At 51.7% G+C, this 26,561-nt stretch overlaps 1 protein-coding gene across 1 annotated transcript in view; it reads right to left on the bottom strand.

Moving 5' to 3' along the window:
* The window catches only part of LOC128949112 (complement receptor type 1-like), a 38,449-nt gene extending 14,580 nt beyond the window's left edge, over window positions 1–23,869 (bottom strand). Inside the window, exons 1-37 of the mRNA XM_054293918.1 lie at window positions 23,797–23,869; window positions 22,809–22,988; window positions 22,038–22,220; window positions 21,698–21,877; window positions 21,391–21,573; window positions 20,734–20,916; window positions 20,394–20,573; window positions 20,087–20,269; window positions 19,630–19,848; window positions 19,167–19,358; window positions 18,829–18,928; window positions 18,307–18,392; window positions 17,218–17,412; window positions 16,760–16,939; window positions 16,477–16,668; window positions 16,126–16,225; window positions 15,884–15,969; window positions 15,109–15,303; window positions 14,437–14,619; window positions 13,148–13,330; window positions 12,813–12,995; window positions 12,536–12,718; window positions 11,732–11,923; window positions 8,731–8,910; window positions 7,882–8,064; window positions 7,408–7,590; window positions 7,037–7,216; window positions 6,597–6,626; window positions 6,390–6,465; window positions 6,065–6,135; window positions 5,765–5,786; window positions 3,831–4,066; window positions 2,766–2,957; window positions 2,454–2,550; window positions 1,758–1,843; window positions 1,166–1,372; window positions 385–567 (exon numbers count right to left, since the gene is read on the bottom strand). Of these exons, the coding sequence (XP_054149893.1) occupies window positions 385–567; window positions 1,166–1,372; window positions 1,758–1,843; window positions 2,454–2,550; window positions 2,766–2,957; window positions 3,831–4,066; window positions 5,765–5,786; window positions 6,065–6,135; window positions 6,390–6,465; window positions 6,597–6,626; window positions 7,037–7,216; window positions 7,408–7,590; window positions 7,882–8,064; window positions 8,731–8,910; window positions 11,732–11,923; window positions 12,536–12,718; window positions 12,813–12,995; window positions 13,148–13,330; window positions 14,437–14,619; window positions 15,109–15,303; window positions 15,884–15,969; window positions 16,126–16,225; window positions 16,477–16,668; window positions 16,760–16,939; window positions 17,218–17,412; window positions 18,307–18,392; window positions 18,829–18,928; window positions 19,167–19,358; window positions 19,630–19,848; window positions 20,087–20,269; window positions 20,394–20,573; window positions 20,734–20,916; window positions 21,391–21,573; window positions 21,698–21,877; window positions 22,038–22,220; window positions 22,809–22,988; window positions 23,797–23,869 (5,740 nt within the window). The remainder of the gene's footprint in view (window positions 1–384; window positions 568–1,165; window positions 1,373–1,757; window positions 1,844–2,453; window positions 2,551–2,765; window positions 2,958–3,830; window positions 4,067–5,764; window positions 5,787–6,064; window positions 6,136–6,389; window positions 6,466–6,596; window positions 6,627–7,036; window positions 7,217–7,407; window positions 7,591–7,881; window positions 8,065–8,730; window positions 8,911–11,731; window positions 11,924–12,535; window positions 12,719–12,812; window positions 12,996–13,147; window positions 13,331–14,436; window positions 14,620–15,108; window positions 15,304–15,883; window positions 15,970–16,125; window positions 16,226–16,476; window positions 16,669–16,759; window positions 16,940–17,217; window positions 17,413–18,306; window positions 18,393–18,828; window positions 18,929–19,166; window positions 19,359–19,629; window positions 19,849–20,086; window positions 20,270–20,393; window positions 20,574–20,733; window positions 20,917–21,390; window positions 21,574–21,697; window positions 21,878–22,037; window positions 22,221–22,808; window positions 22,989–23,796) is intronic.
* Between the last annotated feature and the right edge of the window lie 2,692 nt (window positions 23,870–26,561).

The following is a 26,561-nucleotide window of genomic DNA, read 5'->3' on the forward strand; positions in this document are numbered from 1 at the left end:
CGAAGTTTAGCTTTACCCCAATTTTAAGTACAAATATTCCCCTTAGAAAACTTAAACATCACTGTAGACATTCATTAGGGTAATACAATTCTATGACATGGCAGCTCAGAAATCCTTACTGGTTCATTATTTCTCTGAGCTCTAAAATAATTTCTAGAAAGTAGGAGCTGAAGAACTGCATAAAAAACCACACACACAAAGATTTCCACTACTCCAGAAGGATACTACAGCTTTGCTCACTGTGCATACTCCTAATTCCCTGTATCAAACATTTTCCCCTGTATTCCACATCTTTTCTCCTGCCTTCACCCATGAAATCACTACCACACCAGGATGCTCTATTTTAGCTAACAAAAGAAAAGGGAATATTACAGAAAGTCTTACTTTTCTCACAGGTTGGTTGTGGAGGAACCCAGATGTTATTTGCTTCACAGGTAATTACCTGTGCTCCAACCATGAAATAGCCTTGATTACACTCAAACACAACTGAGTCCTTGTATCTGTAGGGAAGTCCAAATCCAGACATTTTTCTCCCATTTTCAACTCTGGGGTCTTCACATTTGACCACTGAAAGAGGCAAAACATTTGTTAACACAAACATGTGTTAATAAATGAAAACAAAGCTTGGACACATTTGTTAACACAAACATTTGTTACCAATGAAAACAAAGTGTGGAAACATCTGTTAACACAAGTATGGCAAACACAACATCCTTTTCCCTACGTGCCAATTTCCACAAGTTGTTTTGGAGAAGCTTTGTAGAAACATTGATTCCTGCACTTCCACAGTGGCTGTTTTTAGGAACAGGATTCTTCCTTAGCTTTTTACAAGTCCTATCCAGCCCCCACATCCTTGCCCTTGACGCAATTTTTCTGCAGGATTTGTGGTCTCCCAGTTCCCTCACTTTGGCCTTGTCACTTCTACCAACAAGACACTCAAATTACAGCTGTTTTTCAAGCTTTAACTTAAATTTTAGCAATATTCTATTCATAATCCATCCATATCCACCATGCTGATGTTATCTCACTGGAACTGTACCAAACTTTGTACCACAGCATTTGTTCCTTCTTTCCTAGAGGCAAAGTCCATTCTCCCCACCCCACTTCCAAGGAAAGGGCCAGACACTGTAAAAAAATAAAAAATAAAAAGAAAAAATTCAAAAACCTCGACATTCTGGAGGTGGCCCACTCCAAACTCCATTTGAGTTTGCATCAGATGCGCAGTAAATGGTGTCTGAGCCAATGAGGGAGAAGGGATCACTGCCCTTGGGGACATCCAGGCACCTGTAGGTCACTGAGCTCTGGTACACGTAGCTGCCTCTCTCCTCGTACTCCCCGTTGGCTATTTTGGGAGGTGGCTCACAAGGAATTACTGGAAATAAAGCACAAAAATTGCTCAGATTGGTTTTGCTGGGTTAGCTGGGTTACCTGGTTCACCTCAAAGAGCAAACCTTGGTTTTTCAGTCATTCCACTGAAAATCTGACACAGTCACTCGAAGCTACAGAACCTCAGCTTCAACATGAGGTTGATTTTAATATGAGATAATAATATGAGATAATATGATTTTAATAGGAGATAATTACCACCAAAACTGACATTTTTCAGTGGTCAATCATCAGGCATAACCCAAGTAGTTAAGAAAAAAATCATCTCTGCTTTCCCATCATTTTTTATACTGGAAAGTTGGTGGCACAGCTGTTTGTAAGTGAACTACCCCATCAGAACAGAAAATCAAACACAGCAGTAATTTACTTACTTTCACAGTAAGGCAGAGCTCCACTCCAGTCAACACCTCCATTCTTGATATCACAGGAAATCTCTTCCTTACCTATTAATCTGTATCTAGACAGGTAAAAATTTTGAAGAAGTGAAATTTAAATTTCTCATTTCCCCAACAAGCACCAAAAAATTGTGCTTATCAATAATTCTGTTCTGTGATTACAGGGACATAACACAACAAGGTTTTGTTGTAATGAGAACAGAATCTTGCTTATTTTGCTGACAGTCTCACTTTGAAAACAAAACTAAAATAAAAGAGAAATCACTAAGGAACTGTGGAAGTCTTACAATTTTTGGAAATATCCTCTAATATTAAAGTCCTAAAATTACTGATACTCAAGGAAAAGATAAAAAAAAACCTCCTTAGTGTTGTTGACTTAATTATTCAATAATGAAGGATGATGAATATATATCTACCCCCTCTGCCACAGGAGCATTAGAAGAAGTCACCAGAGGTAACACTGCAGTTCTGCAGAATCTCACTAAAAAACTTAGGGTTGATGCAAAGAGTAATTAAACCATGGAATCAAAATAAATTTTACTGTAATTTCATTTGCTACAGGTAGAAATCAGACTTCGGGTCAGAACTGGAACAGAAAATTTGGGTTTATTTCAAATGTGGTGTAAACATTAAAAAAAAAAAAAGAATCATTAACTTCACCAAAACACTTACCCTTCATTACAACGAAATGTCAATTTTGAACCAAATGTAAGATCTCTTGCATCAAAATAACCATTTTCCAAGGGTCCTGGGTATTTACATTTTCTTGCTGGGGGAAGGGGTGGGGGGGGGGGAAGAAAAAGAAAAGAAAAAATTCTACATTTTTGTAGTTACATACAAAGACAAAATCTTTAGCACTTATTGTTCTTACCCACACCAGCGTTTTCCAAGCTTCATGTAAAATATAGCAAAACCCTAATTCCCACTTGCAAAGCCACTGAAACTGGTAAATATCAGTAGGGAAAAAGGGGTACAAAAACTTACCTGTACAGGAAACGCTTCTTTGTGACCACTGCAAGTTACTACCACATGTCCAGGTCAGTGACTTCCCTGGGACCCTAATGTATCCTGGCCGGCAGGTGAAGGAGATTTTGATTCCAGGTGGAAAATCTTGGAGTTCCCTGGAGCTCTCGTCGAGCTCTGCATTCTGCTGCCGCTCCGGCCTGGGACACGAGCCTGGGAGAGGAGGGAAACAACAACACATCACCTTAGCAACAAGAAGAGAAACACACCGAGTGTACCAGCACAGGAGACAGAATCATTCAAGAGTTCTTAAGGATATATTTAAGTCGTTCCCAATTTTTTTAATTTAGGTTTTAACTGCGTGCAGCGTCCAGCTCTATACGTGTATAGGGTTACTCATTGTTTCCTCAAGTTCTTTAGTCATTCTACCCAGACAATGCACTTCCTTCCAGACCCTATTCTCAGATTTTTGTCTGTTTGCCTTTATTTTGTAGTTAAACACACGACTTCAGTCACTGTACACCCATTTCGTTTGCTTCATGAAAAACAAACAAGCCAGCCCCACTCACAGAGCTCATTGTCCCGTCTTAGGGAAAAGGAAAGCGGGTGTAAGGGATAGAAAGCCGAGTTTAGAACCCGCTCCAAGGCCAGGCTGGAGGGAGGCTCAGCGGCAGGTGTCCCTGCCCAGGGCACGGCGGAACGGGATGCGCTTGGAGGTCTCTCCGCACCCGAACAATGTCACAATTGCCTCGATTCAAACCCGCCCAAACCCTCGCCCAAACCCGTCCTTAGAGCGATTTCCTTCCTTCCTGCCAGCCTCGCCCCCCGGCAGGCCCTGAGGGCACCCTCGGCACCGCGGGGACCGGAGCGGGAGGAGGGCACGGGCACCATCGCGATCCCAAACCCGATCCTGACCCCGATCCCGATCCCCATCCCGATCCCCATCCTGATCCCGACCCCGTTCCCGATCCCTCCTCCCAGCCGCGGCCCCCCGAGGGCTCCGCGCCGCGCCCGCCGCTCCGAGCGCCCCTTCCCCACCGGCACCGCCCGCTCGGGGCAGCAAAGAGCGAGCGGCCGCTGTCTCACCCTGAGCCCGGGCTCCGCTGAGCTGCCACAGCACCAGCACGGGCAGCAGCAGCAGCAGCAGCGCCGGCAGCACCGAGAGCCGCCCCATGCCCGCAGCGGGGCCGCGGCTGCGGCCGCTCCGCTCCCTCCCGGCGCCGCCGGAGACGCAGCGCGGGGCCGGGTGCGCATGCGCGGCCCGCCCCGCCCGGCCCGCCCTCAGCGCGGCGCCGCCATGGCCGGGCCCGGCCGCCGGGGCCCTTCACGCCGGGGCGGCTCCCTGGGGACGGCTCGGGCCGCTGTTCGGTCCGGGATCGCTGATGATCCCCGGACCGAGCTCGCCGTGCCGGTGTCACACACAGGCCTGCAGGGTAGGGCGGATTCCAGGCACAGCCCCTGTGTTGTCATGAGTTAATTGCCACGCTAATGACGCAGTCCCGGCTCGGTTCTACGCATGCTCGGGGAAGGCTCTGGTTGAACCGAAAGTGTGATTTTTAGCAGGGTAATAATCGTTGATCAGCTGAAGAATACATCAGCTTTGAGTGTTTTGCCAAATGTATGCATCAGCATCTTCATTTACTTCATCCTTAAAGATAGTTCATTCGGGGATGCCCTTGACTAAGGGATGCTCCTGCCTGCTTCTCTTTTATTGATAAGGATTGAAAGTATACAAAGATCTTCCATCAAAGATCTTCCCTGACTTAAAGTAATCTTGGAATATGTGGACATATTCCTCATTTTACAACACCCTCAGCGCATTACAGCCCTGGGTACGAGGAGATCAAATCCTTTCCTGAGTGGCTGAAGGAAAGAGGGAAAAAAATCAAAGTGTGTTTAGGTGCCACATTGGAACACCAACAGTGATAAATTAAAAATAACAGCCAGCTCAGGATGGACATCCCTGTGCAGAGCTGCTTGCCTTTGGAAGTTAAATTTTAAGTTCAATCCTGTGTGTGGTGGAGCAGTATTAAAATAGAACAGCCCAAAAATGTTAAAAAAAAAACAAAGCAGAAAAGACTTAAAGTTCTGGGTAGGCATAAAAGAAGACACAGAATTGTCATCATCAGCTTTTATTAGGTTAAGCATTGGTAGAGGAACACTGCACATAAGCGTTGCTGGAAGGAAATAAACATGTAAATACAGCTGTAATTAAGACATTAATTAACACATGGTTTCTCCCACGTTTGTTCAGGTATATTTTGGTGAGCACAGGGGGATAGGGAATGGGGGTTATGGCCAGTGCATTATTGATTGTTTCTTCCTACAAAGGTTTGTGGTTATCCAGTTTTTTGGGGACAAAGGAGATTATTCTGCATCAGGAGCAGTGCACAGAATTCCCTGCCAGGGAGCACCTGCACTGTGTGCAGTCTGAGCCTCATTAGATCCTTACAGTAACTGCAGAGAGCAGAACAGCATTGAAGATTTACAGTAAAATGTCTTTTTTTTCTGCCACAGAATTCCAGTCTCCACGTGAGCGGCGCTTCCTCGCTGCAGGGAACGAGCCGGGTGCCTGGTCAGCAGCAGCAGGGATGAGATCTCTTTCCAGCCTAGGAAAGAGATGATATCCTGGTGTTCAAATCAGCATTTCCTGGCTTTGTGCTGGTGTGTAGAGATTGCATCGCCACCCGGAGAGAGAGGAGGGAATTTCTGGGAAATGCTTCGTTTCAAAGAAATCACACAAAATTGATGTTGTTTGCATGTCCCACTTTGTATGGGAAGTGCTGATAAACAGTGAAAATTCACTGCTGGCTGCAATAGAGCCACCATAGAAAATAGATTCACTTGTAAGTAAAAACACCATTTTAGTAAGTATGAAAGCAATAAAAAAACCCCAGAAATCAAGTTCAGTGTCCTTTTCTGACTCTACTACCGCTGAGGCAGTTTTGCAGCTTTTTCATAATCTGTACAAATTAAAAGCAGCTTTAAGTCAGAAGCAAGGACTGGTCTGGGAGTCTGACCTGTGCACACCAACTATGCAGACTGTGAAAAAGGAAAGGCACACTTTGAGGGTGCTGTCAGAAAGAAAAACAGGCTGTTTTAAAACCCCAATAGGTTTAAAACATCTTCTATTCAGCAAAAGAAAATATTCTATCAGAAGACAAAAAGGAAAGAGGTTTGTACTTGAATTATTGTATTAGGAAAATAGTCAGTCAAGGAGACAATGCAGTCAGCAATATAAACAAATGACAGTGTAGTTATTGCAGCTCTAACTGATATTTTGTGCTGAGGAATATAAATCCATACCTCCTATGGCAGACACGAGCCTTTGTGATCAGTGTCTGGGTTCAGGGGGGTTCTGTAATTATAGTTTTCATACGTATGATAATAGCTACGTGAAAAAGAAGAAAACAATGAATTGCCTTGTAAAAGAACACTTGGTTCGGTTTCCTTTAAGAAAGATAGGCTTGAAATGAAATTACATAACCACGCCATGAGTTCCAGGTTGTGTCATTTGCAACCTGAGCTGAAGATACAAAATTACAAGGCCCGGACACACTGAGGCAAATATTTCAAGTGTATCAAGCCTATAAAGCTTGGGACTCGGCAACAAGGGACAGGAACAAAGAGCCAGAGCTGCCTTACCCTTCCTTCTGCTTGGAAATGATTTTCCAGACAACACCTGCCCCCAGGAGCAGCAGAACTGCTGCAGCTGCCACTCCTGAGGGAGAAGAATGCAGGTTATTCTCACTGTGTAAAGTACACAAAATGCACAGCAGAGTGTAGCTGCCAAGTAAGCAGAGGGAGGCTGTGCCACTGAGCTGGGGACAAAAATGTTTGTAAGCTGCTTACCTAAGCCTACTGACCCGGGCTTGGGGGATGCTGGAGAGAAGGGGAAAAAGGAAAATCAGCAAACTGTTCTACCAAAATACAGCGTTTCTCAACTGTCCTTAATCAACACCAATAAACCTTTTAGAATCACAGGATGATTTGGGTTGAAGGGACTCAAAGCTCACCCAGTTCTACCCCCCTGCCATGGGCAAGGACACCTTCCACTGTCCCAGGCTGCTCCAAACCCCAATGTCCAACCCGGCCTTGGGCACTTCCAGGGAACCAGGGGCAGCCCCAGCTTCCCCATGCCAATGTCTCACTGCCAACACCCACAACACCAGATTTCTGAAAACCACACCCCTGTACACTTCCTTATTTTAAAAATACAGCCAGACATTTGCATGTTTAAAATGCATTTGCAGTCTTGTGCTTGATCTTTGCTTTGTTTACGTTCCACTCACTCAGTTTACAGGCTGGCACGGGAGGGTCCCAGCTGAAATCCTCCTGGCACTGGGTGTGACTGATGCCTTCCAGCACGTACCCATCGTCACATTCAAGAGTGATGTTAGTGCCAGAGCGATAAGTACTTCCTTTAATGGCTTTTTTAACACCTTGCACATCCGGGAATTCACATCTGATCTCTGAAATTGGAAGCAGTAAAAAGAGGACATTTAGAGGGAACACAAAATGAGAAACACAGCTGTGGGTTATTTAGGACATTGCTCTTGAGTTCCTCCTGAGTGTAGCCAGGAATTAACTCTCATTCCGCAGATCTGGGGAAGTGCCTCAGTCGCAGGTGGAATCCCAAACACCAGAGGCAGCGCAGACTCACCTTTGCACTGCGGGAGGGGCCGGCTCCAGGTCCCCGAGCCCGTGCAGCTGATGAAAGCGTTCCCAACCAGCGAGTAACCGGGCTCGCAGCTGTAGGACACCGCGGCTCCCCGGGGAAAGGCGGCAGAGGCGTTCCCTTCCAGCCTCCCGTTGGTGATGCTCGGAGGCTGCGGACACTTCACAGCTGGAGAGTCAGGGAGAGGATCAGCAGGATGCTGAAGGGGGGCCAGGGAGTGGCTGAGGCACCGACCCCTCTGCAGCCTCGACTGCTCCCTTTGAATTTCTGCACTCAGCCCGGACCCCTGTAACTCCAGCAGGCTTTGGAAAGGCTAAAAATTGTGCTTATCACACATTCTGTACTCAGCCTGTGCTTATCACACATTCTGTGCTCAGATTTGGACTTTCTACAGACCTTCCCCTAAGGCAAGACTTGTTAAATGTCCTTTGTTCTTTGCTCTCTGCAGCCAAAACGCACCTTGACAGACAGGAGGGGGATGGCTCCAGGCTCCAGATGCTGTGCAATAAATGGATGCTGTCCCCAGGAGGGAGAAGCCAGGCTCACAGATGTAGTTTACAGATGTTCCCACAGTAAAAACTGCTTTTGCTGGGCCACGGAAAGACCCGTGGGTGATATTTGCAGGCTTGGAGCAGTGCAGCACTGAGAACAGAGCGTGGAGATCAAAGCAGAGCTCAGAGAAACAAGAGGGAAAACTTCAGAGCAGCTGGGGAAGGCTGAACTCTCCCTCCCACAGCACTGACCCCACCAGCCCTGCCCAACCCTCTGCAAAGTTCCCTCAAAAAAGCAGGACAGGTTGGGAGGGGGAGTCAGTGATTAGTAAATCAAATCTTGCCTCTTCAGGTAAGAGACCTACCTGGCTTTGTTGTGGGGTCAGGGTGGTGATAACGTTCTGACACTCCATCTAAATGCAGCATTAAGAGTTTAAAAACATGGTTGAGCAAATAAAATGTACACATTTACCTTCATTTCCCGTCATCCTGGTGTTACATTTCCAGGAAAATATTCACAGCTCTCTGATAGTCTATGTCCTGCAGCTACCAAATTCCTCATTTCAAGGAAATAAGAGAATGTAGATTATGGATTGCAACAAGCAGTGTGAGAACGTGCAAGTCATGTCAGTACTTACAGCATTACCCAAGCCCTGCTCATCTCCTGTGTGTGAAGAGAGGCATGAATGAAAGGAAAAACTTCTGGGTTCTCCTTAAAGCAGTTGGAGCAAACAGGAAAAATAAAACCAACTTTGGGTTCGGTGAGTGAAACCATGAGGAATGTGCAATCCCAACAAGGCCAAGGGCTGATTCTTACCCTGCTCACAGACAGGCACAGGTGGGTGCCACCTCCTGTCCCCTTGGCACTGGGACGTGGGGTGGCCTCGCAGGGTGAAGCCTGTGTGGCACTTGAAGAAGACAGAGTCCCCGTAGGTGTAGCGGGGCCTGGGGACAGCCACCCTCCCATTCTGGACCTGTGGGGCTGGGCACACCACCCCTGAAAGAGAAATTCCTGTTTAGGGGTACAAAGCCATGTGAGTGCTGAATGAACACATCCAAAATTCATTCTCAGTGTGCTCAGAGCAGTTTCACAGGTAGGACTTAGAGACTCAGATAAGAATAATTCCAGGAACTGAGGGGAGGGGTTTTAGTTCTTTGAGGTACCTTAAGGGAACCACAATATTATTATTTTTATATATATTTATATAAACATAGATGGTGTGAATATATTCTAATAAATACATGAAATGGGGTAGAAAAATGGCAGTACTCATGAATGCTTTACTATCAGTCATTCTCATGAATGCTTTACTATCCCAACCTCAAAAAGCAATTCCATCTGAAAAAAAAGACTAATTGCAATGATCAACCTCTGCAAAACATCCTTGTACTTCAGATAACAGTAGAGGGTTTGGAAAATTCCATTTCAGTGGTACTCAAAATGTCACTCTTCTACAAAACACTTTTTTTTACTTGATTTGTTATTTATTGTTGTGAAACAAAAGGGACAAGCCCCTGCAGGCATCTCACAACTCTTCAGTCTGAATTGCTGTGACAGATCAAAGCTTACAACTGGAAGATTTTCAGAAGAAACCAAATATACAAGCATGAAAAAAAACTAAAAACTATCCCAGAGGAATATAATCCTTTAATAGTCTTATTCATTTAATTCTATTTATTTAAAGGAAACGCTTTTTAATTTTAAGGACTTAATATGGCAATTCTGGCCCCAATGTAGCGCTGACCTACTTACTTTTACAGACGGGAGGCACACCAGTCCAGGCAACATCTCGTCCCAAAATCTCACATCTCCTGTGGGACTCTCCAACCAGCCTGTACCTGGAGGTGCAGAGAGAGAAATATCAGCTCAGACCAAGTCCCTCAGCTTGGATTCTTCCCTCCCCAGAGGTTTCCTTCTGCAGCCTCCTGATTCCAGCTGATCACCAAGGTCTCTCTGCTGGTTTGACACGTGGGAATGGAGGACACCAAGTTGCTTCTTCCCAGATCCAAGGGGAGCAACACTGACCCCAAAAACTCTGGTTAGATAGGTCAGGTGATAAATCAGGACCCAACTGATTTCCAAAGGGCTGGAGCCTCCCTGCAGCACGGCCTTGCTCCCACTCTCAGCTCCTGCTCGAGGCCATCTGAGAAGGAAAACTGAAACTGGTTTGCAAATTAATCTGCTGAGCACAGGAGGGAAAAGTGAGACAATTCTCCCTTTCTGGAGCAGGCAACTATGGCAGAATTAGAACCAAAATTCCAATTCAGGTCTGCTGTGGGAGAGCAGCTGTGCAGAGCAGTGGCTCTGATCCTTTACCCACCACCAAACTCAGACAGGAGGCAGCAAAGGCAGCGTGGGACTCACCCTTCGTCACACGTGTGGCTCACGGTTGACCCAAAAAGGAGATCTGTCAGAACAACAACTCTGCCATTCCTGGGGGGTTCTGGGTGGCTACATTGCTTCCCTGGGAAAGAACAAGGCTTTGTTTAAACTCCTCTCTTGAGCTTGTGCTACGCACTATGAGAAGGTACCTTAAGGTTCTGTCCAAGCTCTGCCACCACCAAAGATGTGATTTCAAAAAGGCCCAAAGCGGCCCAGACCGTGTGACTAGTAAAGCCATGTACCAATCTTTCCTTCAAAAACCCACAGAATAGCCAATTTCCAATAACCAACACCAAATGGATGGAGCTATTCACTTTTACAGAACTCTAGGGCTTCAGACCACGTGTGGTTTTGGAGGCAGGTCAGAGTTTGGGGCACTCCGGGGCGTCTCGAGTGTCCCGGCCGGCAGCTGTAGCTCACGGTGTCCCCAACAGCAAATTCCTGCTGATTTCTGTATTGCCTGGATAGCTCAGCAAAGGTCAGGTTTGGAGGTGCACCACAGCCACCTATCAGGGGAGAGAACATGGGGAGAAACGGACATGTCAGCTACAAAAATTGTTTTAAAATGCATTTTGAGTATGTACAGCTTAAAATGGCTGTGCGAAATGGGTAAAAAAAGGGGAGAGTCAAGGATTCAGAATTCTGGGAAGGCAAGGATGAATCCTAGAGGTATAAACCCCAGGCTATCCACAGCTCCAAGCCCAGAGCCACAGTGTACCTGCACACTGAGGGAGAGGGAGGCTCCAGTTGCCAGAGCTGGTGCAGTGGATGGATGCCTCTCCCCGCAGGCTGTAGCCAGGGTCACAGCTGTAGTTCACAACCATCCCAGCGGGAAAAACCTCCAAGTCCTGGCTGTCATGGGTTCCTTTGGTAATATTGGGAGGTGAAGGGCATTGCAGCACTAAAGATAGAGGACAGGACAAAACAAAACTGAGAAAAGGGCAGGGCCATGACCCTGGGATAGGTGGGGAAGTTGGGGTGGTTCAGCTTGAAGAGAAGGCTCCAGGGAGACTTCAGAGCCTCTTCCAGTGCCTGAAGGGGCTCCAAGAGAGCTGGAGAGGGACTGGGGACAAGGGATGGAGGGACAGGAATGGCTTCCCACTGCCAAAAGTCAGGGTTGGGTGGGATATTGCGAAGGAATTCCTCTCTGTCAGGGTAGGCAGGGGAGTGCCCAGAGCAACTGAGGCTGCCCCATCCCTGGAAATGTCCAAGACCAAGCTGGACAGGGCTTGGAGCAAGCTGGAATAGTGGAAAGTGCTCATGGCAGGGGTTGAAATGAGCTGATTTTAAGCTTCTTAAACTCAGTGTCATAGGAGAAGAATCACTATTTCCAAGAGTCTGCCCAAGCCCTCCAAAGGAGGGAGTGGTGAAGGGGAAATTACAAGGCTTTAGTGCACAACAATTTAAACCAATTGGAAGCAGCTGCAAAACTTACTTTTGCAAAACTCCTGGGCTTCAGACCACGTTAGATTTTCAAGACATGTGATAGTTGGTGATATCTGTGGCTGTTCCACATATCCAGGCCGACAAGTGTAGTTCACAGTCATCCCAACAGGAAACTCAGTCTGATTTTCATATTCCTCGCTTAGCTCAGCAAATAGCAACGGTGTTGGTGTGCCACAACCGGCTGCCAAGAAACGAAATGGGCATGAGAAATGTGTCCTTGGCTGTGAAATGCAGCTACAGAGAAACAGGTGCATTGATAGGCACTGCTAAACCCCAAGTTATTAATGTATCTTTTTTGTACTCAGACATTTGTCTGCATCAAGTAACACTCAGTATGTAAGGACACAGGCACCTAATTCATGTGGCCTTAAAACAAAATGAGATAAAGCAATGCCCAAAAAATAGTCTGGTCAGTGTGGTGCCTTCACACAACCCTGAGCTGTGGAGTATAGAAATCTTTAATTTCAATATCTAGAACACCCAAGCCTGTCTCCTTTTGGGAAACTTGAGCAGTGCCACCACCTTATTCCCAGTGCCACCAAAGTGAGCACAGCTCCTGCTGTGGTTCTCCCCATGCCGTGCAATCCTGCAGGGTGGAAGGTTTGCCTGATCCAGGGTGAGCCTGGCACGGGGTGGATGCTGAGCCTGGCAGGGAATGGAGGCTGAGCCTGGTACAGGGCGGATGCTGAGGCTGGCACGGAATGGAGGCTGAGCCTGGTACAGGGTGGATTCTGAGCCTGGCACGGGATGGATTCTGAGGCTGGCACAGGGATGGATGCTGGGGCAGCCCCACCTGCACAGCGAGGGTAGGGAAGGCTCCAGTTGCCCCAGGCCGTGCACAGCACCGAGGGGTCCCCGAGCAGGGTGAAGCCAGGCTGGCAGCTGTAGCTCACGGAGGTGCCACTGGTGAAGTTGGTCCCAGGCTGGGCGCTGAGCGTGGCGTGGGCGATGACGGGGGGCGGAGGGCAGGGCCGCGCTGCCAGGGCAGGAGCAGAGAGCAGAGGTTGTTTAGGGGTTGCACCCTGAGAAAAGGCACTGGTACCACGGCAAACCCCGTCACACTGGCTCACCTGGCTGGCAGGTGGGCACAGCGGGCACCCAGCGGCTGTCGGGCTGGCACTTGGCCCCACGGCTGCCCCTCAGCACGAAGCCTGGGTGGCACTGGAAGGTGACGTTGTCCCCAAGGTGGTACACAGCCCTCCGGCCCTCAGCCACCTCCCCGTCCTTGATGCTGGGGCTGTTGCAGGTGATCACTGCGAGGGAAGAGCAGCACATGGCTGGGGGCATGGCTGGGGGCATGGCTGGGGGCATGGTGCCAGAGCTGAGGGTGCTCCTCTGGTTTTGGGAGGCCCTGGGAGGGCAGTGCTCTCCCTTTGCACCGGGGGTAGCAGCGTTTGCAGCTCACCTTCACAGCGGGGGTACGGGATGCTCCAGACTCCCGATGGCAAGCAGGAAATCGTGCTTTTGCCAGCCAGGAGGTAGCCTGGGTCACAGTGGTACCTCACTGCCGTGCCAGGGATGAACTCTGCCACCCCCTTGCTGTCGTGCTGGCCGTTCCTGATCGTTGGAGGGGAAGGACACGGTGGCACTGCAAGGAGAGGAAATCATCCCAGCTAGCCAAGAGCTGGTACCACAAACACCCCTGTAGGGTGAGGCAGCCTTTTAACTTTGTGCTTTCCCTTTCATTTCTGTCCAGCAGCAACAATGGCTGTCACTGAATGATATTTCCATCCTAGCCTCTCTTACCTTCCAGCCTTCATGTTTTCTGAGCTTATTGACATAAAAATGATAGCTTCTCACTCTTTAGGCAACTACAGTAGTTAGTTTCCATCTGTGACCCTAACAACTTGCTATGATCTTCCTGTGGTTGTGAATGATATCAGGCACCAGCCTGGATTTTGTGGATTCATTTAAACAGCCCTACATTTAACAAGGATCAGAATCACAGAAACATTGAGGTTTGAAAAGCCACTACCCCATGTCCCCCAGTGCCACATCCACATGTCTTTTAAACCGCTCCAGGGATGGTGCCAAATGATGCCCACACCTCCCCAGGCAGCCTGTTCAGGGGTTTGGATGGGGATCAGAAGGATGGCAGGACATATTATGTGCATGTTTTCCCTTCCCAGCCCCTTTACCTCCTTTACAGGGGTTCAGAAATCAGCTGCCCCTCATTTGCACTTACACTTCTCACAGCTGGGGACAGGAGGGTGCCACTTGCCCCCAAACTGGCACTGGGACTCCTGAGAGCCCTTCAAGGCATAACCAAGGTTGCACTCGAAGATGATGATGTCCTCCAGGTTGTAGGTGGTCTCTGACCCGGCCACTTTTCCATTCTCGATCTCCGGCCTGGTGCAGCCAATTGCTGGAAGGGAAGAGCAGGAGGATGTGAAGAGCTGGGGATGTGAAACCCCTCCTGGCTGTGAGGGGCACTGGGCAGGGACAGCACCTTCTGCTGGGCCTTGCCATCCCTGTCACGGGCATTACAACATTTCTGACTCTTGTTCTTACACTAAATATCATTATTCAGCTGTTCCTGAGCGTTTGTACTCAGCGGGAACAGAAAGGGAAACCCACAGGGGCACAGGGGGCTCCTCCTGCCCCTGGCACCTCTGCTCGCTGCCCGTCCCTGGGGATTTGCTGGCAGTGGTTACACCGGGAGCCGAGGAGGGGGAAGGAGGCCCAGGAACGCACCTCGGCAGCGGGGCTGGGGCCGGCTCCAGGTGCCCCGGGCCGTGCAGCGGATGGTGGCGTTGCCCAGCAGGGAATAGCCCTCGGCGCAGGTGTAGCGCACCACGGAGCCCGGGCTGTGCCTGGCCCCGGGGCTGGCACCGTGCTGCCCGTTGGCGATGCTCGGCGGGGCAGGGCACCTCACCTCTGCGGGAACAGGGAAAGGCAGGTGAGAAATGGGGCAGGGCGAGATAAACACCAAAACCCCAACGTTCTGTGAGCAAAGCAGCGAGATAACGCGAGTGCAATCAGCCTTATTGCCGATGTGTAACTTTCCCAGGAACTCTCCTTAGCTCTTTGCTTCAGCAGAAACCAACATCCTGGTTTGTAGAGCTTCTTCAGAAGCAATAAATCAAATTAAGTTGTAATGAAAGCTGAAGCAATAATTGTACTCCCCCATCAGCATCAAAGAGGAAAAGCTGTTACACAAAAGCGCTAGCAAATAAGCGTTTTATGCTTTAAAAAGTGATTAAAAAATAGTAAATCCTCCGAGTTGTTTTGAGCACTGACATTAACTGCTGTGAATACATAAAATCAGTTGTGTGAGCTGTGTCCCCACGGGTGCAGGCCCTGCCCCAGGCTGTCCCTTGTGCCAGGGCCAGCCAGAGCCGGCTGTGGGCACGCCCCGAGCCGTACCTTGGCACCGTGGCACTGTCCCGCTCCACGTGCCACGCTCCCCGTCCCCAGAGGTGCAGGACAGGGAGGAGTCTCCAGCTAGGGCCAGCCCCGAGGCACAGGTGTAGGTGACCACGTCCCCAAGGGAGAAGGTGGCCCTGGAGCCGCCGCTGTGTGTCCCATTGGGGATGGCCGGAGGGGCAGCGCAGGTGACACCTGTGGGCAGGACAAGGGGACAAGGGAGGGTCAGCACTGCCCAGGAAGGGCACACACACACACACTGCCCAGGGCTGCAGGGCACACACACTGCCCAGGGCTGCAGGGCACACACAGTGCCCAGGAAGGGCACTGGCAGAGGGGAAGCCACCTCAGCAGTGACACAATGACCTGAATCACCAGTAACAAACTTTGCATGGATAAAATGACACATGGGAATGAAATCTGTCCCCTCCTGTGAGTCACTTCCTTGCTGCCCGTGTTTGGAGGTGCTGGGACAATTCTTACCTCCCTTTCCATAACCATTGGTGACACAGAGAGAGAAACTGGCCAGTGAGAGATACTTACCACTAACAGGCAGTTTAAAATATTAATGTTTCTTCGCAGTTTGCACCAGAATAAATAAAAGACCTTTGAAACCATTTTCAGAAGCATATCCAAACCAAAATGAAAAGAGAAAGGAAATATTTTACACATTCAGTGACTTGAGAAATCTTTTGCAATAAAACCTTTGGCTTGAAAGAAGTTCCACTTTATCTTGTAAACCATCTCCAAGGGCCTGTTGTGGTGGCCTACTTACGCTGGCAGACAGGAGGATCCCCACTCCACGAGACATGTGTGCCAGAGACCTCACAAATTCTCTGGGAGCCTCCCACCAGCTTGTACCTGGACCACACAGAAGGATTCATTATTTTAACAGTGAGATTTTTTTGATTTGAGATTTCTTTACAACCCTCGCAAGTGGCAGCCAGGAGTTCTGGCTTGGGAACTGGGTTGTGTAAAGCTGAAAATCCACTTCACTCTCCCCAGGGCAGGACTCACCCTTTGTCACAAGTGTAATTGATTTTGGACCCGAGGAGGAGATCTGTCAGGACAACAGCTCTGCCATTCGCTGGGTTCACTGGGTTGGGGCACTGCTTTTCTGGAAGGGAATGGCAGCCTCAGCTGTGCTCACATCCCAGCAGGGATGGCACCACAGAGCAGGCAGAGACACCCACAAAGCTGAGCTCATACCCCAGGGATGGCACCAGAGAGCAGGCAGAGACACCCTCAAAGCTGAGCTCATACCCCAGGGATGGCACCAGAGAGCAGGCAGAGACACCCACAAAGCTGGGGAAACACAGAAACCAGCCAAGCCTCCCACTTCAGGCTTCCAGCACTTGCAGGACGTACTTTTACAGAACTCCAGCGCTGCTGACCACGTCTGGTTCCTGAGGCAGGTGATGGCTGGTGACACCCCCAGGAGCTGGCTGTAGCCAGGCTGGCACTCGAATTCCACCCTGCTCCCCTCAGGAAACACTGTCTGGTTCCTGTAGGGCTCCTTGAGCTCGGCAAAGCCCAGCCTGGCAGGGGCCCTGCAGCCAGCTGCCAGGACAGAGAACAGCCAGGCTGTCAAAGAGCCACAAAAGGAGGATTGGGAGAGCAGGGGAAGGTTAAACCCTGCTGGGACACTTGCCCTGCTCGCAGACGGGCACAGGCGGCTCCCAGGTGTTGTTTGGCTGGCACTGGATCTCTCTGTGGCCACGAATGGCATAGCCTGGGTCGCACTGGAAGGTCACGGTGTCCCTGTGTGCGTAGGCAGCCCTGGCAGCCACGATCCTGCCGTGCTGGATCTGTGGGATGGGACAGTTCGCCTCTGGAAAGGAAAGAGGTGCAGTGCTCAGAACAGACCCTCGGGCAGAGCTGGGCAGTGTGAAGCCACCAAGGGCTGCAATTTTAAGACACTGGAAAATCATTTTCCTAGAGAAGATGTTGATCAAACATTCCAAGGGGAAAGGGGAGCAGGGTGGCACCCCAGCCTCCCCTGCTCTGCTGGCCCCAGCCTTGGAAGATGCTGGGGCAAGAATTCCAGCTGGCTGGAGTTTCCCAACCCGGATCAGCGGTGCTGGGGGATGCCCGGGGGTCCCTGCCCACCTCCGCAGGCCGGCAGGGGCTCGCTCCAGACGCCGCTGTGGCCGTCGCGGGTGGTGCAGTGGATGGAGGGCTCCCCGTGCAGGGGCAGCCCGTGCTTGCAGCTGTAGGTCACGGCCGTGCCGTAGTGGAACTCGCTCTGCAGCCGGCCCGAGTGCTGCCCGTTGGGGATGTCCGGGGGCGGCTCGCAAGGGATGCCTGCGGAGGGGCAGAACCTCAGCTCAGCAGCAGCACCACAGCACCCGTGGGGTGCTTTTTGAGCCCCTCAAGCTGAGGGGCACAAATATTTCTTCTAAAGATAAAATGAAGTGACCTCCCAGGTTGGGAACAGGATCCCACCCCCTGGCAGGTAGAAAGCAGAGCAGTAATCAAAACTCTGTGGGGGAAACAGCTGCGTGCTTTGCATTGCCAACTTTTAAAGAAATAATTCAAATACTTATTTAGCACCACTTGTATAAAATCCTGGCGCCAATCCAGGCACAGTCTGTGCGCCACCCGTGGTCCACACCTACCTGGAGAATCTGGGAAAAGCTTTAAAACCGCAGAATGTACCAACAAATGTTTCTTTCTTCCGTATGAAACAGCCCTGATCAGCCACACTACCTGATCAGCAGAGAAAGCCCAGGTGGGATCGCTGAGGAGCAGCGCAGCAGCTCTTGGGCACTCACCAGTGGCGGAGAGAGGGAACAAACCCCCGGCCTGGGATTTTGGGATTCGCGGCTGGCCCTGCCTCAGTGCTCTGCCTCTCCCTAGGACTGACCCTTGGTCTCCCTGGGTCTGACAGAGCAACCCCTAAGCTGAACATGTGTTCCCTTCCTCTCCTGCAATGGGCTCCTGCTGTCAGGCAGCAGCAGGATGCTCAAGCACTGCTGGAAAAGCTCCAGCTGAGGTGTTGCTTTCCATAATCCCTTCCGCTTTGGGATCTTGTACCTCTCCCACACTGCTTTCTTATGCCTCCTAAACCTTCTGGTAATTTCCCTGCCCACAGAGGGGAGAATTGCCTGTGAAAGCTTTGGTTGGAAAGAGGTGGCAGTCTCTGCTGGAAAATATTTCCCAGATCCATGCAAACCCCCAGAACCACAAGCTACTCACGCTGACAGAGGGGAGTGTGGCCAGTCCATGCAACACGTCCCCCAGAGATCTCACAGCGTCTGCTGGCTTGTCCAATTAACCTGTGCCTGGTGGAAAAAGGGTTGGTCATTCACCCCAAGGCATTTCAGCTGGAATTACTGTTCCTCCCAACCACCTGGGATGTGGGACCAGCCCTGCTGGCAGCAGAGCCGTGGCTCTGAAGGGGAAATTCCTTCCTTGCTCTGCCTGACCCATTTCCCAACATTTGTAGGGGATATATATATATATCCATTTTATATATATAAAAATATATATAAATTTATATTATATATATCCATTTTATATATTATATATAAATGTATATCCATTTTATATATATTATATATATATCCATTTATTTTTATATATGTATATATATATATGTATATAAAAAATACATATATATCCATTTTATATATATTCCCAGAATCCATTTACTGGAGTGAATGAACAGGGGTTAAAAAGGGCGACACTTACCCAATCCACATCCAAAGCAGGACTTACCCTTCCTCACAGCTGTAAACCACTGTAGAGCCAAGCTGGAGATTTGTCAGGGAAACAATCTTGCCATTCACAGGCTCACCTGGGTGACTGCACTGTTTCCCTGGGGAAGGAAAACACCCTTATATCCTGCCTCCCTACATCACAGTACCAAATTTGCAATTATTCCTCCAGTCCCCTGCCCACATTCCCAGTTCCCCCCACATGGGTTTCCAATTTCAAAGAGTTACATGGCTTTACTAGTCACATATTCAGAATAACACCAAGGTTTTGGCAGCATGGACAGAACCTGAGACCTGTTCCTCCTGCACCAACAGACACCAAATCAAGGAGCTATTCACTTTTACAGAACTCTAGTGCTTCTGACCACACTCCTCTCTCAAGGCATGTCAGAGTAGGTGACATTCCTGGCACTTTTGCATATCCAGGGCGGCAAGTGTATTGCACAGTCTTCCCAACAGGAAAATCAATGGCATTCCTGTGCTCCTCATTTAGCTCAGCAAACTGTAACCTTGTGGGAGCACCACAAGCACCTAGTGAGAGAGAAAAGAGATGTGAGAAGCAGGCAGGACAGGCACATGGGGGGCAAGCACACAGAGAGCACTGCTAGGAGGAAAGGGGTTTGGTTTGCCTTGCAAAAATGTTCATTTTGATTAACATAGCCATTAATAAAGACATTTTCCCAAAGGGCAGCAGAGGATTAGGTTCTTATTCCCAGGATAGGCTTGAATCTTCCCCTCAAAGGGTTTAACAACATTTTTTTAACAGGATTAGGGGACATAAAACAGCAGTTATGTCAGGTACCTGGGGACCTGGTGAAGGCGGTGTGGTGGGGCAGTGCTCTGTCACACACAGGAGCAGGGGGCTGCCAGCTGCCATCCTCCTGGCACGACAGGCTGGCACTGCCCTGCAGGCTGTACCCATCGTGGCACCGGAATGTCACCGTTTGCCCGGGGGCAGAGAGGAGCCCGTGGCCACCAACTTGCCTTCCGTTGGCCACGATTGGATTGATGCAGACAGTCCCTGGAATGAGGGTGTGCAGGAGGAGTCGGAGCAAGAGAAAACACAAAACCAGCGGCTGTTAATGTTGGAACCACAAAATCAGCGCGACGTCCACACAAACCTCCCCAGCTGTAGGAAGGCTTGGCGCTAATTGATTCCATGATACACTTTACATGGAATTAACCCTCTTGGAGGATCTGTTTGCACTGGTGACGGTATCCCCTGTGCACAGAGCCTGAGGGACAGAGCCCGGACTCACCTTCGCAGCGAGGCCGGGGCTGGCTCCAGTTCCCCGATGCTCTGCAGGTCACAGCGGCATTTCCCACCAGGTAATAGCCGGGATCGCAGCTGTACCTCACAGACATCCCAGCGGTAAAAAACGCTTTGTCCCGGCCGTTGTGATTTCCATTGGCCACCTCCGGAGGCATCGGGCACGGCCGGACTGCGGGAGGGAGATGGGAAATGGAGCTCAGCGAGAGAACGGGGTGTGAGGGGAAGGCAGGCAGAGTGATGTGCACGCAGGGGTTAAACCCCTGCCTGCAGCCCCGATCCCGAGCAGCACTCACCCCTGTGGCACACGAGCTCCGGCGGGTCCCAGGCGCCCCCGGGCTGGCACCGAGCCTCGTCGGAGCCCTCTGCTGCGTGGCCGGGGTGGCAGCCAAAGTGCAGGGTGTCTCCAGCTCTGTAGGTGCTCTGCGCGTTGTGCACCTGCCCGTTCTGCACCTCGGGTACCTGGCAGCCGATCGCTGTGGGGGCAGCGACAGCGCCCTTTAAATTCACTGCACGAACGGGATCCTGCACACACAGAGCCCTGCCCTGCCCTCAGTGCCACAACCCCCTGCCCTGACCCTGCAGCACACCCAGCACCCTCCTGCCCCCCAGCCCAGCACAGAGCCCCCCACAGACCTTCACAGCGGGGCAGGGGCCGGCTCCAGCGCCCCGAGTCCGTGCAGGTGATGGACTCATTGCCGAGCAGCTGGAAGCCCTCCCTGCAGCTGTAGGACACGGTGGCTCCCCGGGGAAAGCTGCCCGAGGAGTGCCCGGAGTGCAGCCCGTTGGCGATGCTGGGTACCCGGGGACATGTCACCTCTGCAGAGGGAGGGGAAACCTCATCAGGGTTTGGGAGAGGAGATTTTGGGGAGCCAGCTCAGCCCCACCCTCCCGCATGTCACACTTTGGGAGGACAGAGGGCTCAAACCCCAGGTACTGCCAGCTGCATCCTGCCAGCAGCCTTTGGGTCTCTTGACTCTCCTCTGATCTTTCTGGACAAAGAGTATTGAAATGATTCATTTTATCTCAGCTGGTCTCCCTCTAAAAGCTGTGTCCCCCCCCTATGCCCATGCCTGGCCTCTGCACTGTCACCATCCATGGACATGACTGGAGCACAGGGAGGAGGGTGCTGGCTCTGGACACGTGGATTTCAGCTTGTTCTTTACATATTATAAACCCGTATATTTCATTAAAATGGAATTTAGTCTCTCGCTGAAGGTCTCAGTGGATTTGGTGAGGGTGTCCCGTGTGCTCAGAGCCACAGTGAGTTTGTCCCTGAGAGCCCGGACTCACCTTGGCAGCGAGGCCGGGGCTGGCTCCAGTTCCCCGATGCTCTGCAGGTCACAGCGGCATTTCCCACCAGGTAATAGCCGGGATCGCAGCTGTACCTTACAGACATTCCCATGGTGAATTCTGCCGTGTCCCGGCCGTTGTGATTTCCATTGGCCACCTCCGGAGGCATCGGGCACGGCCGGACTGCGGGAGGCAGATGGGAAATTGAACTCAGCGAGAGAACGGGGTGCGAGGGGAAGGCAGGCAGAGTGATGTGCACGCAGGGGTTAAACCCCTGCCTGCAGCCCCGATCCCGAGCAGCACTCACCCCTGTGGCACACGAGCTCCGGCGGGTCCCAGGCGCCCCCGGGCTGGCACCGAGCCTCGTCGGAGCCCTCTGCTGCGTGGCCGGGGTGGCAGCCAAAGTGCAGGGTGTCTCCAGCTCTGTAGGTGCTCTGCGCGTTGTGCACCTGCCCGTTCTGCACCTCGGGTACCTGGCAGCCGATCGCTGTGGGGGCAGCGACAGCGCCCTTTAAATTCACTGCACGAACGGGATCCTGCACACACAGAGCCCTGCCCTGCCCTCAGTGCCACAACCCCCTGCCCTGACCCTGCAGCACACCCAGCACCCTCCTGCCCCCCAGCCCAGCACAGAGCCCCCCACAGACCTTCACAGCGGGGCAGGGGCCGGCTCCAGCGCCCCGAGTCCGTGCAGGTGATGGACTCATTGCCGAGCAGCTGGAAGCCCTCCCTGCAGCTGTAGGACACGGTGGCTCCCCGGGGAAAGCTGCCCGAGGAGTGCCCGGAGTGCAGCCCGTTGGCGATGTTGGGTGCCCGGGGACATGTCACCTCTGCAGAGGGAAAGAAAGCGTCCTGTGGGTCTGCTCTGTGCTGGTCTGTGCTGCTGGCACAGCTCGGTAACAGCAGGGTGAGCTCCGGAATCCTGCTCTGGGCTCCATTTGCTGGGTCAAGGCTTCAGTTCAGGTGCAGCTGCACCTGGAAGGAATCACTGGCAGTGATGAGAGTCCCGACAGGACTTTGGGCGCATGGCAGGATTTGGGAGGGATCCTCACTGACATGGAAGCAGTGAGAGCAGTGAGAAGTTATGATTACTCTCCACTCTGCAATGAAGGTGAAACTGCCCCACATCTGCCCAGAAGCAGTGCCAGAAACCCCCCGGCATTCAGACCCTGCCATCCCACGGGGTTAACATCTCCCCATCCCTCTCGGACCCCCAGACAGGGCACAGCCATCCCCGTGTCCCACCCCAGCCTGTCCCACCGGAGCTGTTTCTGTTTCTCTGCCAGCCATGCTTGGGAAGGGCAGCCAGGACAGACCCACCCCAGCTTTGCCTTCCCAGTGAATTTGGGAGGACACAAGAGGAGCTTCCCGCGCAGCCAGCACTGCTCCCAGCGCTGGGACACTGGTGAGCCACTCACCCTTTCTGCACTCGGACAGAGGGGGGTCCCACCTGGAGGCAGCCCCGCAGGTGCTCCTGCCCGGACCCCGCAGGGTGTAGCCCGGGGTGCAGGTGACGCTCACGGTGTCCCGTGGCCGGTAGAAAAAGCGGCGAGGGGACACCCGTCCGTGGGGCACACGGGGCGGCGGGCACCAGGCAGCTGGGAGGGGAGAGAAGGGGATTGCTGACATGGCCAGCCCCGGGGTGCTGCGGGGTGCCCTGCCCAGCCCCGGGGTGCTGCGGGGTGCCCGTGCAGCCTGGTGCCCGTGGGCACTGGGGGCTGCACCTGGGCTGGGGTCCCGGGGCTGCAGGACCCTCCCTGTGCTCCTCGGGCTGACAAAACCTGCGTGTCCAGGATTTCATGTCAGCACCCAGCAGGGTCGGGAGCCTTTCCTGGCCCTCCTGAGGACCCAATCCGAGCCAGGAAACCATTGACAGGGCAGCCCAGGACTGACCCAACAGCCCCCCGGGATCTGTGCTCTGCCAGGGGATGGGGGTGCCCAGCCAGGCTGGGAATGCCAGCTGTGGCTCTGGTGATGAGCCAGTTCTGGCTTTGGTGATGGGCCAGCTGTGGCTCTGATAATGAGCCAGCTGTGGCTCTGGTGATGTGCCAGTTCTGGCTTTGGTGACGTGCCAGTTCTGGCTCTGGTGATGAGCCAGCTGTGGCTCTGATAATGAGCCAGCTGTGGCTCTGGTGATGTGCCAGTTCTGGCTTTGGTGACGTGCCAGTTCTGGCTCTGGTGATGTGCCAGTTCTGGCTCTGATAATGAGCCAGCTGTGGCTCTGGTGAGCCCAGAGGGTCTCTGCCATCAGCAGAGGAGCTCAGGGCTCTGTGATGCCAAGGCCACCTGGGAGCAGTGCAGGGCTCCCATTTCCCCCCACAGAGAAAAGCACCGGGATCAGCGAGGAGGAGCAGGAGGGCAGTGGGAGGAAGGCCCCAGAGGAGCAGAGCTGCTGCCCTGCCTTACCTTGAGCCCCGGCCGTGGTGCTGAGGAGCAGAGCGGAGCTGCCCAGCAGGCAGAGGATGACCGTGGGCACCATCCCTGGCACAGGCAGCAGCTCCTGCGGGCACGGGGCAGATATGGGCAGCCCAGTTCCCCCCAGTGCCCCCGTGGGAGGAAGGAGATGCTGCTGGGGGAGTTCCCAGGACTGTGGGACAGGAACCTGGGGGCTCCCCTGGACGTGCAGCACAGCCAGCACGCCGAGGAGGCTGCAGGTGCCCCAGGCTGCTGCTGCTGCTGGTTTTGGCAGGGGAGGATGTGGAAAGAGGGGTGAAAAGGGCTGGGGGCAGGCAGAGGTGCTGTAGCTGCACTGTGCCCATGGAGCAGAGTGTCCTCCTTAGGGGAAGTGTCCCAGGCTCTGTCCCAGAGCCCCAGGGGATGGTGGTGGCACCTAAGGGACACAGGAATGGGACGGGCAGTGGGGAATTCCCTCCTCCCATAAAAACAGGACACAAACTGGGGACACAAATCCTCCTGACCCGACCCGGGGCTGATCCCTCCCCGCTGGCAGGAGGAATAAACCCCCAACAGGAGTTTTGGGTGAGGAGCAGCCCCAGCAGCTCCAGCTGCCCACCCCACACAGGTGACACCTCCTGAGCCTAAAGCAGGCAGCGAGACAGGAACTGCTCAGTCCTTTTATTTCTTTTATTGACAGAGAGCTTCCAACACTTACAAATCCAACGTCCACACTTCAGAATTGCACTTGGTGATTTGCACTCACATTATAAAAATAAAATGATGTGCAATTGATTACAAATGCAATAAATAAACCCTCTCCAATGGTAAATTTTGGTGACCACACCTGTACACAAAGTTTCAGCATTCACAATTCCTTTCATGTGATTGTGGGGAGATAATTCCAAGCTGATCCCCAAATCACATGTTAAATCATTTGGAAAAAAATATCACTTTGGACTATGCAGTGTGAATAAACGTGCTGGGATTAAAATAGCAAAACCAAGCACAACCCAGAGCTGTGAGCCTTTAGGTTGTGTTTTGTCCGTTTGGTCACTCACATGGCTTACGGTAAAAGAGCAATAAAAATAACCAGCAATGTGCAAGTGCTTGTTCTGCAGGGCTGAAGAAACAGGATCTGCAGTGCCCCTGTGACAGCTGAGCAGGACAGGGCTCTGCTGGGGAGGGAGAACCCGGGGGCCTGTCTGGAACAAGGCTGATGTGTGCATGGAAATGGTTATTAGTGAGTTTCCTCCTTATTAAAGGCCTGTTCCTGCTAGCAGGGGAAAATGGAGAAACCAAAATTCTGTAGTAGGCACATTTGGGTGGTTCCTGTTCCCAGTGTGCTTCATGAGAAGCTCCCAGATGGGTGATTTACCTCTGCAGCAGACAAAACCCCAAACCTCAACATTTTGCTTTACCATCAGCTCAAATTCTGAATGCCTTCTAAACAGGAAACCTTCCAATCTTAACTCCCTTTTATGACAGCTTATCCAGTGATCTTCAGCCAGGCTGAGTTACAGCCAGGAAAGGACACCAATGCCTCAGCATGGCCTTGCCATCAGCCAGAGAAACCCGGGGCATTTTGCTCAAACGGTCCCTCCCTCACCTCTCTCCACGCTCACACACATCCTCAGCACAGCCACGAGTGGCTCAGGGCAGGCAGGATGAAAACAAAGTGCCCAAAGGCTGCGGGGTTGGTGTCCTGCTCCCAGGGCTTGGCGTCTCCGTGGTTTCACACAGGGATAGCTGCCCTTGAGTTTTGAGCAGCATTCCAGAAGTTCTCAGCAGCATTCCATTATGAATATTGAATTTATAATAAGTTCTGAGCAGCACTCCAGGTGCCTTCCTAAGCACTCCAGCCCCACACAGCAGTGCCAAGGTTTCCTGGCAGTCGCTGCTTCAAGGCCACTTTGTCAGGAGGGAAAGCAGAGCCCTGCCCCATCTCCCCCATCACAATTCCCAGGAAAGCTCAGGCACCGGACACCACTGCAACAGCAGCGATTAATTGAGCAGAAGCAATTAATGAACTTGATTACATCAAGTAATGAGATTGCAAAATCATTTAAGCCACTCTATGAGAAGGCTTGATTAGTAAATATGAAATAAACCCCAGAGCCAGGATACCAGTATTCCTTATTTTATATTTGTTTTATTTACAAAACAGTTTTACTATAAATACTGTAAATTTTGCACTTTTATCTGCTCACTAGGAAAGGAACCTCAGTTTTTAAAAAGGAGTTTAAGAAATACAAATAAATCTTGTAAGATTGTGCAAAGAGGAAATTGTTTTCCTAGCGCAAAGAAACGTTTACTGACTTTTTAAAGCCTCACTTTAAGAGCTGCAAAAACACTTTGTTCATACAAAAATAAACAAAAAAGTGGGCATTGGACAAACACGGAGGTGGGTTTGAAGTATGTTTGGTTTTTCTGCTTCTGTGCCAGCCCAGGTGAAGTCAGAGCGTTGATTTCAGGTCCCTTTGTTGCACTCAGAGCTGGATCCCTGCCAGGCATCGGCGCTGGACTCCCCTCCGCAGCTCCTGGCTTTATCCTGCAGCGGGAAACAAGCCGGGATCAGGGGATCCCCCCGGCCTGGGGAGGGTTTGAGCAGCCTCCCCAGGGACCTGGGGTGTTTGGGGCGCCCCGAGCAGCTCCTACCATCAGGTGCCAGGCGCTGGGGCTGGCACAGGTGAGCGTGGCTGGGCACCGAGCACACGGGGCACAGGTGGCAGCCGGGGCTGTGCGGAGGGACCAGGTGGGCTGGGGTGCCCTCCCCG

Source organism: Melozone crissalis, unplaced genomic scaffold (genome assembly GCF_028551555.1).
Source record: "Melozone crissalis strain CALT ecotype California unplaced genomic scaffold, PUWL_Pcris_2 ptg000198l_1, whole genome shotgun sequence".
Lineage (NCBI taxonomy): Eukaryota > Metazoa > Chordata > Aves > Passeriformes > Passerellidae > Melozone > Melozone crissalis.